This window comes from Manis javanica, chromosome 5 (assembly GCF_040802235.1).
Source record: "Manis javanica isolate MJ-LG chromosome 5, MJ_LKY, whole genome shotgun sequence".
In the NCBI taxonomy this organism is placed as follows: Eukaryota; Metazoa; Chordata; class Mammalia; order Pholidota; family Manidae; genus Manis; species Manis javanica.
Genome location: NC_133160.1, coordinates 33918776 through 33932354, shown reverse-complemented (window position 1 = coordinate 33932354; position 13579 = coordinate 33918776). Strand labels below are relative to the sequence as shown.

The following is a 13579-nucleotide window of genomic DNA, read 5'->3' as shown; positions in this document are numbered from 1 at the left end:
TATTTCTGATTGTCTACTATACTGCAAGTTTCTGAGTGAGATGATTATCTCATATTTAATTCTTTTGTGTTCCCAGCATGATGCCTGGCATTTCATGAACACCTAATCAATATGTGTCAGATAAACCCAGGAGATAGGGTCAGACCATACGTCTTCTGTCTCCTAGTCCAGGGCTTGGTCTAGGACATCACGGCTCCAATCCTGAGCAGACCTCCAGGGATCAGTTGTTGCTCTTGTTAGCAGAACTTCTTGGAGGGGGAATTAAGTTCAATACAGCCTGAATTAGGCCCATTTAGTCCAGAAGCTTCAAAGTACTGGAAAACTTTAAAAAATGGATTTGCTTCAATTCCATGCTTGTGTACAAAGAATTTCAAAAGAGAAAGGTTTTTTTTAAAAAAAAAACTTGATGGTAGCACTTTTGGCACTTGCATTTTCATATTACACAGAGCTGGTTACAACACATTCAACCCCAAATTAAAAATAAGAAGAAAAAAAAAATACCCCACATAATATATATACATATGAAAAACTACTCAGAGGATAATAAGAATTAACACTTAATTGAGCATTTACTGCCTGCCAAGCATATGGTTCTATGGATTTCACTTAAATGTTTTCATTTAGTCCCACGTCAACTCTGGAGGTGACCCCTTTTTCAGATACAAACACTAGGGAGATGGGAGCTTACAAAACTTGTCTAAGGTTCCAAGTTGAGGCTAGAGGGAGGGTGCTATGTTCTGAATCCAGGTAGTTTAATTCCATAACTCACATTGTAATCCAGCAAATTAAGTGCTCACATCATTTTTTGGATCTGGTTTGTGTTTTCTTCTTTAAACATTTCTAGATTTAACAATTAATTCTGTAATAAACAGGTATTTAACATTCAGAAAATCTTATTTAAAAACATATTACATTATACTAGTAAATTCAGCATTTCAACCTACTCTCAATATTTTTGTTCAAAAGCTATAAATCAAAAGTTGAGTTTGCCGTAGAGTAAATGAAATCGTTACAAGTAAACTACTCATAAGGAACTGAATATTTAATGTGTTTTGAAATGGAATTTTGACATTAGTGAGTTTAAGAATCACAGCTGCATAAATTATTAGATTTCTGATTTATATTCCAGTGTAAGGCATAGGAGATAGACAACATATTACAGTTATCCTGAGAGAAGCTCTTCTATAAATTTTATTCATAGTATTCTTTAGTAAAATTTATGGTTTTCTTGACATTCAAAATAATCACTGTTTTCTTTGGTGCTACATGTGTGTTCATAACTATACTAAACTTTATTACTTAAAACAAATATATGGATTTATTCCTTCTCTTCTTCATTAAAAGGCCAGTGCTGTGCCAAGACTATAATAAAATTACAAATGTCACTGAGCTGTTTTCAAGTTAATAAGCCTTAAATCAAAGGGGACTCGGTCCAAGTAAACTATTTACAGTTCTCAGAAATTCTGTGGGTAAAGTGGTAATGTTCTGAATATGGAAAAATATTCAAAGGTCTCACTGGAAAATATATTTAGATTATTAATAGAAGAACAATAATTGCTTTGTCTTTCAGTTTAGATACAGTAATACTTTTTAACAATTAAGGTAACTTTGGTGAGCAACTGTAATCTCTAAAGGAGTACCCCCCCAAAGGAATGTATTATTCCAATGGATCATGTTGGCCAGGATACAGGTTCAAGTACATTAATTATCCCTAACAATGTGCACAAAGATAATGTTTAAAAAATCTCAACAGGATATCCACCGTGTTTCTGGTAATGTATCTATTTACAGAACACAATTAAATCTAGTTTGAAAGACTGCTGGCTATGAAATGAGGTTCCCAGACATGCAGTACTATATACCATTTATGTAATCTTTTCTCCTGCAGAGTGTTTTAAACACCTCTTGTCAGTATACCCAGAATCGTTCCGCTAATTAGTGGATATTTTCTAGAGCCACTGTTCTGTAGATATGAAATGACAACGGAGATTTAAAATATAGTCAGTGCACAAAAACGTTTATATCCTAGCTCTGAAACTTGTCTTTGGTTTTTAGGCCTTTTAAAGCATTTACATTCTGCATGTCCTCCAAGCAAAATGTACTTTCGTATGAGTAACGATCTTTTAAAACTTTATGATGGAGGTTGATTATGACTTTTTTAAATCTCCATTTTTGTTTTCAGAAAATTGTCATAACATTTAACTTTCTGAAGGCAAATATTTCTTCAATTTAAACATAATTCCTCTTATTTAAATCTCATATTCCTTTTAAAATGTCTTCAGCTGACATTGGTCTGAAAGCCTGACCCTATAATAGAATGCATAATAGACAGTGGATTGTAAAACTCAATTTTTTTTTTACTGACTGTAATGTCAGGATCCAATTGTTTGAAATAGAGCAATTTACAGAGAATTGGTTGATGAATTTGATTTTTCTCTTCAGCTTTACTTTCTCTTCCTCCTTTCCCTTAGCTAGATTTATAATAAGTTGAAATTTTTGATCACTGTATTCACAAGATGTTATCCAATAAAGGGAAACCAGGAGCAATTGAAGAGGAAAAACATTCTTTGTGCATCATTCCAAATTCATCTCTTACGCTTTTTTTTTATACTTAAATCCAGGAGGCATTTTTTAGTCACTTAAACTGGTAAATTGCTCCCAGCCTCAGGGCTCATACACATTTCTTTTTTCCTGGAGTGAGCTTCTCTTATTCTCAATGGCAGCCCTCTAGTTCTTTTGCTCACAGCATTCTTTCTGATTTAACATCAGTTGATGAGTTTCAGTAGCACCCAGGAAACTCCATGGGGCATGAATCCTGGGACTTCACTTTGTTGACTACAACAGTCTCAGGCCTCAAGGACACATAGCAAGAGCTCAAGAAATATTTGTTGAGTCAATGGCAGGACCTTAACTCATAGCTCCCGTGCTCCAAAGCATCTAACTGAAGAGCAATAATAAGCAAGTTTGATCATTTTATTTTGCTTATGCAAGTGAAGGTGGAAATGTCTGGAGGAGCCTTTTCACAGCCCTGCCCAGTGTTCACAGCATCAGCTTCTTCCACTAATCCCAGGAAATTGAGAGTGGAGGAGCACATTTTTTTTTTCCTGCTACCTACCAAAATTGTTAAGTTTACTTCACAAGAATTGGCTGATGAATTTAATAATAGCACTTGATATTTTTCTGTAATTTAATCATAAATTTAAGAAAAGCTTCTCCACTTCCTTCAGTGCAACTTGAAAGTTTCTGGTGTGTTTCGAGAGTCTCAACGGTTCTTGCTAGAGTGTAAGTGTTATCCGTGGATCAGATAGTAGAATAAACAGCCTTTGCAATAGAAAGGTGAGTTCTTGCATAGAGCACGTGAAAAAGATTTATGCTACAGACTCAGTTCTCCCAGAAACAATGGTAAATCATTTTAAAGCCAGGTATACAGAAATGTATTAAAATGAAGGCAAATTATTTTAGGTAGGTGATGTATATTGAGTACCACAAATGTGTTGGGGGCAAAAGGAAGCATGTTACATACTTGCTTTCTTATCTCCTCTACCACTAGCTGAGCAAGGTAGGTGGTTCCCAAATTATTTTGATCCTGCACCCCTCTCAGCAAAAACTTTTTGAACACAGCCCTGCAGGTAAGTTAATATACTTATTTCTAAACATGTACTACCATATCGTTTATTAACTTTCAAGCCTTAAAACTAGACATTTAAAAAGGATGGGATAAGATGACTATTTCAAATATCTTCCTAATCATAATCCATAACCATTAGCCAATATCTCAAGGGACATCAAGAAATTATTTATTGTTAATGAGAATTTTAAGTTCTTGATAGCATTATCTTTTGCCAATACTTTTTATATTAGATGGTTAGTGTTTGTTTTTTATTTACAAAGGATGAGGGTCTTTCTAGATGAAAATACTGGATTATGGAAGTGAAAAAAATATAATTACAGTGAATCTGAATATTGTAAATTTTACTAAATGAGTCCTATTGTTTTCTTAATCAAAAAAATGGATGATACTGGGGCAAGCTATCTTTTAGTATGATTACTCAGAGCTATTTAGTAATGCTAATTTTAGAAAGGCAACATACTCACCCTTGAAGATGGAAGACTACAGGCCTCTAAAGCAGTTTCGACTCGCTTCCGGTCTGCTGAAAACAAGCGGTATATGCTGTGGAGTGAGAAGGGCAGCACATGAGAGATGTTTGAAAGGCAGATTGGTCACAACACATGTAGGTCCATTCAAACTTCTTTGTCATTCATCTTTAAAGAATGAAAAGATACCCATTGCTCCAGGCATCTGCATATGTGTTCTGAAAGATCTGTGTGTGTGCTTTTTAAAATCAAAGTGTCTAATATAAAAATCAGTATTTTGAGACAATTGTGCTGACCCAATTATAAAACACTGTACTAGATAGACTCTAATACTAAGCACTAAAATAAATATCCTTGATCAGTCTGCCCCCTTGCTGCTACCCTTTGTGCTTAAGGTGCACATTGTTAATATTATTAATAATAAATACTAGATTAATTATAATATTATTATTAATAATTTAACATTTTTATGAACAGGAGCCTACTGATAGCTAGTAAATCAAAGCCTTCTGGCTGAATATGGTCTATAGATGTACTTTCTTTGGTTAAGAATATGTTTTTAAAAAATATAATTTAGGAACTGGACAATTTAATATAGTAATTTGGATTTATGGATTCCACTGAGACATTGGAAAATCTAGTGTCTGAAGCCCACCAGTCTCACAGGGAATATAGTGAAGTTGAGTTGTTGTCTTCTTTAGATGGGGTTTCGCTCCAGTGTTCTTACAGCTCCTGGTCTGGTTCATCATGAAATTTCCCTGCCTGGCTCCTGTTGACGTTTGAGTTTGCGACTCCAGCTTGACCAGGATCATCTTGGTAGAGAGAGGCACTGAAATCACCCAGTTTCCATTCCTAGAGTAGGTCTGAAGCCAGACAGTCTCTTGGGTTTAGCAGCAAGGCTCTCCCCGCCCTCCCACCCCCTTCCTGCTTTGGTGTTTCTTGAAAATGATGCCACAGGAAGGGGGAGCCTTGGGAGAGCGTGCTCTGTGAGGAAACCAGCTGTACTGACACAAGCGTGGATTGTGAGGGAGAATGGGCTCACCATACACTTCCGCACTCCCTCTCGGCCCGTAGAGAAACAAAACAGAGCTGTGGCATGGATTCAGATCTCTGAGAAAAAGAACATGAACAATGGGAAATGCTCACGTGGCTTACTTTTTGAGAGGAATGCGCCCTTCCGGAGTGACTTGCAGCTTAAGTTTAGTATAGCTGTTGGAGAAGCAGAAAAGCAAGTATTTAATTTTTAAAAAGCTTTTTATTGAAGAATAAAATACACAGAAAAGGACTCATGCATATGTGCAGTTGGTTGAAGTTTCCCAAACTGTCCAGGTCTCTGAAATTGGCACCCAGATCAAGAAATAGAACAATATCACTTCAGGAACATCCTAGAAGCCCCTCTCATGCCCCCTTCTGGAGCCTGTCCTCCGAAAGGGAACCGTTATTCTGCCTTTAAACAACATAGATTTTTTTTTGCCTATTTTTGCACTTTATATATAACTGGAATCATTTTCTTATGTGTCTGGCTTCTTTCAGTCAATATTATGTTTTTGTGATCCATCCCTTTTTGTTTTTAGTTGTAGATCACTCGCTCTCATTGAGTACAGTATTCCACTGTATCAATATAACAACTGTGTTTGTCTCTTTAGCTGCTTGTGGATGTGTGGATAGGGAGATTTAGCAACAGAACCTTCAGACAATGCTGATGGATGTGTAGATTGGGATTATGACTTTAGGAAACTGCACATGCTATAATCCAACAATCCTGTATCTAGATGTATACGTGACACAAATGCGTACATGTTCTTCAAAAGGCATGTCCATGGCAGCTATTCACAGGGAGACATCTATTGGGAACAGACATTTGCCACAGGTAATGATTAGCCAACTAGATGCTTTACTAGCTACAGCATGCTATGTTTCAGGTAAAACATCTTTATCTCTGTGTCCCCTTCCATTACATTACCTGGCACAACAGATGTTCTAGAAATGCCTCTTAGATGAAGAACAGTAAGATCAAAGACAGTAAACAGGGGCGGTAGTTCAGCATGGAGAATACAGTTAATGGTTCTGTAGCACCTTACTACATTTGATAGATAGTGACTACACTAGAGGGGGTGAGGATTTAAAAAATATGGCGAACTGTTGAACCACTGGGTTTTATATTTGAAACCAACATAAGATCGTATACCAATGATACTTCATTAATAATAAAAAAGCCTAAAGACAGTATAAAAGAACAAGAAAGGAAGTGGGAAGGGGTCCCTGAGGTGATAAACTAATGAGATGAGATTATCATATGACAAAGCATTTAAGTGAAGACCTGGAAGGTACTAAGTCAAAGAAATTCACAGAAGAATAAGAAAGAAATGTGGGCTGGAGTCTCAGGTCTGGAATGATGGGTATGCCTTACCCAAGAACAGGGGAGAAAGAAAGTTACTAGATAAAATAGAGGACCACCCAGTGAATATTTCCACTTGTGGCTTTGATTTCAAAGCTTCCCTACCTTCTCAACATCCACAGTTTCCAAAATGAACACAACCAGCTTTCCTTGCTGCTCATCTGGCAGAAATCAGTATTTTCCTTGGTCAGATTATTTTTAGAACAACTGTGTGATTCCAGAGTGACTGGGTAATGCTGTTTTACTTCTTTCCTTCTCCTTTTCCTTCTGCTCTTTCGTCTATGTCCTTCCTCTCTTTTCTAACACTTGCTGTGATTGTCTATAAGGCAGGAATCAGTACATCAGCCTATTGATTTAAGTGGGCAGGGAAGTTCCTGTAGTGTCTATTGGAGATCAAGACCAGAAAAATGAGTATCATATGTTCTTCATTCTCTTTCTCAGATTAATAATTGATGTAACCCAGGCAGATGCAGAAATGGAGGGCTCTCTGAAATGAATAATTTCTGGTTCTGAGCACAGCTGCCAGGGTTTGGAAGTGTCTCCATTGTGGGTCCGAGGCACTGACATCAGAGGAGTTTGGCCCACCACGGATGTGCAGCGCACAGGAAGAGTGATCTTTCTTGGACGTCTTCCAATTCCAAAGAGTAGAAGCATAAGTTCTCTAACAAATCCCAAAGGGAAATTTATGTTTATCACTGTGAGAGGCCAGTGCAGCATCAACAAAAGACTAACAAAGGAGAAAGGAAACTGACACAGAAGAAGCAACACCCTTAGTAATAAAATTAGAGCTACTTACGCTTTTTCCAGAAATGCATCCCTGGACATGTTTTGGGCCAACAGATTTGATGCCAAACTGAAAACTTCATTTGTCCATTCCTGAAAAACATAAATCACACTTGCATTAGCTTGAAAACACAGTACTTAGATGCACAAATTTAGCTAGGCTACCAGGAAGACAAATTAGTTCAATTCTTATGCCTAAGGGTTTCATTTTTTCTTTTTTGTGGGGGGAAAGATGGAAATGGAAATGATACAATTAAATTCAAATCCCTGAGTGACTACTACTCCTTTCTTAAGGAAATGCTCTCTATACACAAACAAAATTTTATTTCCATTTTAAAATCTCTATGGACAGGGAAGTGGTATGTTACCTTTTAATAATCAAGTACATTTTACCATTTTTCTAGCATTATAAAGAGAGAGTTTATAGAAAAGTTTAAAATATAGTCAAATATATTTTCAACACACCTGCAAATACAATCTTCCTACTCTACTACCCAAGCCAAAGCAGCTCTGCCAGGAAATCTTTACACCTTAATTATAACTCCATAAGTTCTCTAAACCAATTGCAGTCACAATGTCACAATATCCAGTACTGTCCCTCCCCCAACTCTGTCAATCCCTTATTACTCTCCTAATCTTAATCCCTACCTCACACCACTCACCAGATCTCACTTGGCTTCCAAGAAAACAGAAAAGAGCAAATCTACAAAAAAAAAAAAAACTGAAAATCTTTCTGGGTGATGATTTAGAACACACAATTAACATTCTGGGCCAAAAATTTCTTTTGTAAGAGAAGATGACATGAAGGCTAAATAATTTAATAATCCAATGAATTGACTTTGCTTTCTCTTCAATGAAACCACATTTTCTAGTTCAGCAACTTTCCCACCTAGTTTTGTTACCTCTACTACTGTATTGTTGGTCTTTTGTGGTTTGCTTCCTGACTTAAGGCACTGACAATATGTCATCATGTAATGTAGCAACATTAGAGGTAGGACTTGGAGCATAGAGTGAAAGGGGAGGGAGGAGGGCATTCTAAGTGGAGAGAACTGCATGGACAAGAATCAGAGGTGGGCACATATGGCAGGACCTCCAGGGAAGGGGAAGAAGTCCAGTACTAATTGGAGAAATGAGGGAGAGTTGAAACAAAAAAAAAATAAAGAGTGGACCAGAATGTGGAGAACATTCATGTCTGGTTAGGTAGTTGGAGATCATTTAGCAGCAGATGTGCTATCACTGAAGGCCTTTTTTAGGGTGAGAGGTGAGCAGAACAAAGGCTACATTGTATGATGGGGAGATTACCTGGTAGCCAACTTGAGGATGGATTTGAGGCTGAGAAACTAGAGGGGCCATTCAATTAGGAATCTGCCATAGTCTAGGCAGGAAGTATGGAGGCCTTGAACTCTGTACACTCGGGAGAGCACTTGGGGAGCCAAATCACAGAACAGCTGTGAGTGAAGCAAAGGAACTGACCACCAACTCGGTATGCACAGAGAAAAGCATCAGGATGACTTTGCTGCAGCTTTAAAATAAAATTTCAAATTAGGTCATTTTAAACTAAGAGTAATAATAACTACTGGCACTGTTTTTAAAATATGTTTCCTGTATAATATTTTCTGGGCTAAGGGGAAAGCTTTAGACATTTACAGCTCTGTGGCAATTTTATGCATTGCCAAAAGTATTTATAATTGAGGGCAATATACCATTTTGTATGTTTTCTGGGGACCAACTCCACACCAGAAATAGTTGCAGTTAAGACACTATGAAGAGATGAAGAGTTGGGGTGATTTAACTGGGTCTGACCTTTTTAAGTTGCAAGCTAAGGCCTCTATTGTATCCAGTCCAATAGAAATATAATGTATTATTTTCATTATAAGTATGTAAATATAACATACAAATGTAACTTAAAATTTTCTAGTAGTACCATTTTTAAAAAAGTAGAAACATGAAATTAATTTTGATAACATATTTTACTAAACCCAGTATTTCAGTATTATTAATCACATAATCAACATAAAAATGCTTGAGTTCTTTTGTATTCTTTTTATGTGCTTAGACTTTGAAAGGTGTGGATTTTACACTTCACAGTCCATCTGGCAACCTTTCAAGTGCTCAACAGCCACACACAGCTGGTTGATGGTTGTGGCTACAACACCGGACAGTGCAAGTCTTCTAGCTTCCTAGCTCTTTCTACAGGTCCTTTTTAAAGCCAGCTGGACAGTGTCATCATCCCCTTCACTGCACAGCTGCAGTTATAGCTTATTCAGAAAGTAGACCATGATTTATTCACACCACATTCTTAGAATGTGAGCATGTAAATTTCCAAGTGTGGAATTACTAGAATCCTCTTGGCCTCCTACAGCCTTTTGAGATATTCAAAAGATCTTACTCAAGCTGAATCAAAGAATCAAAGACTACAGCTGTGGCCAAGGGAACTTTGGAAATAACCCAACTCTTGGTTGGGTACTACTCTCAGTCTGTATCACATTGAGTTAAAACCTCATGTGCCTTATTTTGGGTTCCCCAGAAGCAGACCCTGAGAGCGAAGATTTACAGACAGTGGGTTTATTACGCAGTTCCCTGGCAACATTATAGGGGCATGAACAGGACTGGGAAGGGAAGAAGGCAAAAGAGTGAGACACCACGCAAACTCCCACAGCTTTGGCAAATTTGACTTACTCTCTCCCTGTGTAGACCACACCTCAAAGTTGAGTTTTCTTGATGAGGAGGAGCAAGGGAGCTGGAGTAATGCAAGTCCTGTGCCTGTGAGCCTTGGTTCAGGGCCACTGGAGAGGATGGACATCCCCAGGCACTTCCTGCTTTCCATGATAGGATGCCCAGGGGCTTCCATCATGCAGAGGGAGGAGCCAACAAAGAGACACGGGGGCTGGCTGTTGGAAGTGAGAGCGCACCGAGGTATTGTGAATGAAAATGGGGAAAGGATTGGAGGACGTATGGGCAGAGCACTGCTAGAGTCAGCTCCAGCAGGGTAACATAGTTCAGGGCTTTTGGGTACTACCACAAGTTGCTACTTGTGGGGAGACATACAGCCCAAGCCTTGGGGAAATTGGTTCACATACACTCTAGAGCAGTGCCACTCAAACTTTCCTGTGCATGGAAATCCCTGGGGGATCTTGTTGAAATGCTGATGCTGATTCAGAAGGTCTGGGGAGAGCACCCCCATCTGCATCCCAAGTGAGGTCTATGCTGGATCATGCTATATGGATAAGCAAGGTTCTAGGGTGGATCTGCAGCACTGATTGAAAGCTGGTTAGAAATGTAGGACTCTAAGCTCCACACCAGATATGTGACTCACAATCTGTATTTAAGAAAACAACCCTTATGTTTTTTACCCCTATCATAATTTAAGTATACTGCTGGGCCAGGGATAGCACTTTGAGGAGTGAGGTGTTCCAGGAGCAAGGTTTAGGAAGCATTATTCTAATCTTTGTATATTCACTTCCCAAGCAAATCGATACATTTCTCTGGTTATTTGTTCTAGAATAGCTAAAAAGCTCTTACAGATATAATAAATAAGAACAACGTGGCTAAAGAGATGTGGTCCAAGTAGCTTAAGCAGCCTTGGATCATCATGAGGTAATAGCATATGCTTTGCAACTGGGTAGACTGATCCTACCCTGGTGGTGTTCTCATAAACCCGGTGCTGGGCCCTAGTTAGTAGGGCGTTTGGAAGGATAGCTTTGTGTTTAATAATTTGGAGGATTTTTTCCCCTACTTGCAGACAGAAGGCTCTGATGACTGCTGCTAAACTAGGTTCAGCCCCTGTTACTTCAACCCTGGAGCTTCGTAGGAGGCATTTTCTACTTTATGACCAATCTCTTTTCATGAAGGGGCCCTCAGAGACCAGAACTAGGGAAATGGATCTAAAGATCAACTTACATGGAATTTCATCTGGAATTTAAATGCCCAAGTTTGTATCTTACATCTGCAAGGTTGTTTCTGCAATTCCCTCACCCTCCAGCTTCCAGGGCAGATACTGAGATTATTAGTCTTGACTGCCATTCGAGATACTAAGTTTTCCTATTATGTCACAAAGTTAATGTACTTTTATTTCTAAAGCAGTTTAGGCTCCATCATTCTTGGCACAGGATTTATGTGTTTGCTTAATACTAATAACAATTGTTTCACAATTATCAATTATTCTCCTTAGTATTGTTTGAGTATTTACTATGTACTGAGCTAAGGTTTGGCCTCCAATAACTTAATTCATTCTTACAAGAATTCTTTAGGAGGTAGGTACTATTATTAGCTTTATTTTACAGATGAGGATTAAAATTTCAAAGTGCTTATAAAACTTATTTAAATCTTCAGAACTAATAAAAGTCCCTGTTTGCGATTAAAGTACTGGTTTCTTGGGCTTTGAAACCTTTACTTGTAGATATTGTGCTCTCTGTCATTTTGTTCTCCAAATGCCTTACGGCTGACATATACAATTCAACAACATAAAAAAATTAACAAATCCACCTAATTGTATTCTGTATAAAATGCTAATCAAGCACTTACTATGGACTAAGCACTTTCCTAAGCATTTTGCAAATAATTAACTCATTTAATCCTCACAACTACCCTCTGAGACAAATTCTGTTATTCCCACCCAGTTTGTTCAAATGAGAAAGCTGAGGCACACGGGCATTCAGTAACCATATAAGGTCATACAGCTAGCTTCAGGCATACCTGAGATTTGCACCCAGTAAGTGTACCTCCAGGGTCTGTACACCTTACCACAATGCCTAGATGATGAAATAAACTATGAAGTAAACACCTTACCCATAGGCTATGATGTTGAAGGTTGAAAGGAAAAGACAGGAGAAATGGAAAGATGGAGAAAGGGGTGAGGTCATTCACAAATTTAACTAAAACTCCCTTTAACCAATGGGAAGAGAGAGATTCAAGCTTAACACACTCCACAGTTGCCTTAGATCCAAATGCCAGTCATGCAGCAGTTCAACAACTAGTTTTGAGAGCAGAGAAATTTCTTCATTGGCAATTCACACCTCTTAGCTTTTGGGCCAACTTATGCCTGCAAGGAGTAAAAAGACAAAGAAGACTTCTGGGAGAAATATCATTCTTGCAGGTGTTTCTGTTTCCTATTGTTCTGAGTCATGTTATCATTAATATTTTAATGTATTTAGTTTATCTTTCTTTTTTTAAGGATTACATATTTCTGTTACACATAAATACAGAGAGCAGTATAACTAACACTGATTCACATTAAACAGATGTCAACATTTTGCCATATTTGCTTTAGTGCTTTTTAAAAATATATATGTATACTCAAAAGGTTGCAATGCAGATTAATTCTAATGCTGTGTTTTTCCTTTCCCCAGGAACGAGCTCAATTTTGAAAGATAGATATTAATAGCATGCCTATTTTCATATGGTATTCTGAGGACAATAGTATAGGTCAGGGTTCAACAAACTAAGGCCTGAGGGCTAAATCTAGCCTGCCACCTGTTTTAGTAAATAAAGGTTTATTGGAATACAACCATACTCATTCATTTACATATTGCCTATGGCTGCTTTCATGTTACAGTGGCAACACTGAGTAGTTGCAGCAGAGACTCCAAAATGGTGGAAGGCAGTGTTTGTTCTCCGGACCTTCACTGGAAAGAGTTTCCCAGTCCCTGGTGTGAACCCCTGTGTGTTTAAGTATTACAGAAATCATATCATACTGTGTTTTTCTTTGGCCAATGGCTATTTGAAACCAACATTATGTCTTAAAATATGTCCTTGGTTTTACATGCAGATCTAGTTCATTAATTTTAACTACAATATACTATAGGAATGTATAATTTATCAGTCCATTCTTTTATTGATGGACAGTTTTGTTTTTTTCCTTTAAAAATGTTTGTACTTCTTGCTGCCATAAGCCACATCCAGAAGATTCTCTAGGGTGAATACCATGATGAATTCTTAGAATTCATGCACCTTCATCAGTACCAGATGTTGCTACTTGCTCATCAAAGGGGTAAGGACACTCCATGTTCCTATCGGTAGTGTAGGACAGGTTGCATTTTCTCACATTTTCAAAAACACTCACTCATTATCAGATTTAAAGACTTTTTTTTTTTTTTTTTTGTAAAGCTCATGGACACAATGCAGGATCTTGCAGTGGTCTTAAGTGGCAGACTTAGAAGCATAATTGAGCAATGTTTTATATATGTTGGGGCTGTTCACTTTCTCTTTTCTTCAAATTTTCTGTTCACATTTTTAACCCATTTTTCTTCTAGGGTATTTGTGCTCATTGTCTTTAAAAAAGGGAAGGGTTTTGTTTGTTTGGGG

The 13579-nt window shown here is 37.7% G+C and overlaps 1 protein-coding gene across 11 annotated transcripts in view; it reads right to left on the bottom strand.

Moving 5' to 3' along the window:
• Window positions 1–13579, bottom strand: part of PLCB1 (phospholipase C beta 1) — a 670724-nt gene that overhangs the window by 205280 nt on the left and 451865 nt on the right. For 9 of the 11 annotated variants that reach the window (XM_073236918.1, XM_073236919.1, XM_073236920.1 and 6 more), the window contains 3 exons: window positions 7290–7369; window positions 5251–5304; window positions 4096–4171 (listed from right to left, as the gene is read on the bottom strand). In XM_073236918.1, coding sequence (XP_073093019.1) covers window positions 4096–4171; window positions 5251–5304; window positions 7290–7369 — 210 coding nt within the window. Of the gene's footprint in view, window positions 1–769; window positions 974–4095; window positions 4172–4759; window positions 5203–5250; window positions 5305–7289; window positions 7370–13579 lie in introns of those variants that run through there. The other 2 variants (XM_073236925.1, XM_073236926.1) reach the window with 2 other exon arrangements.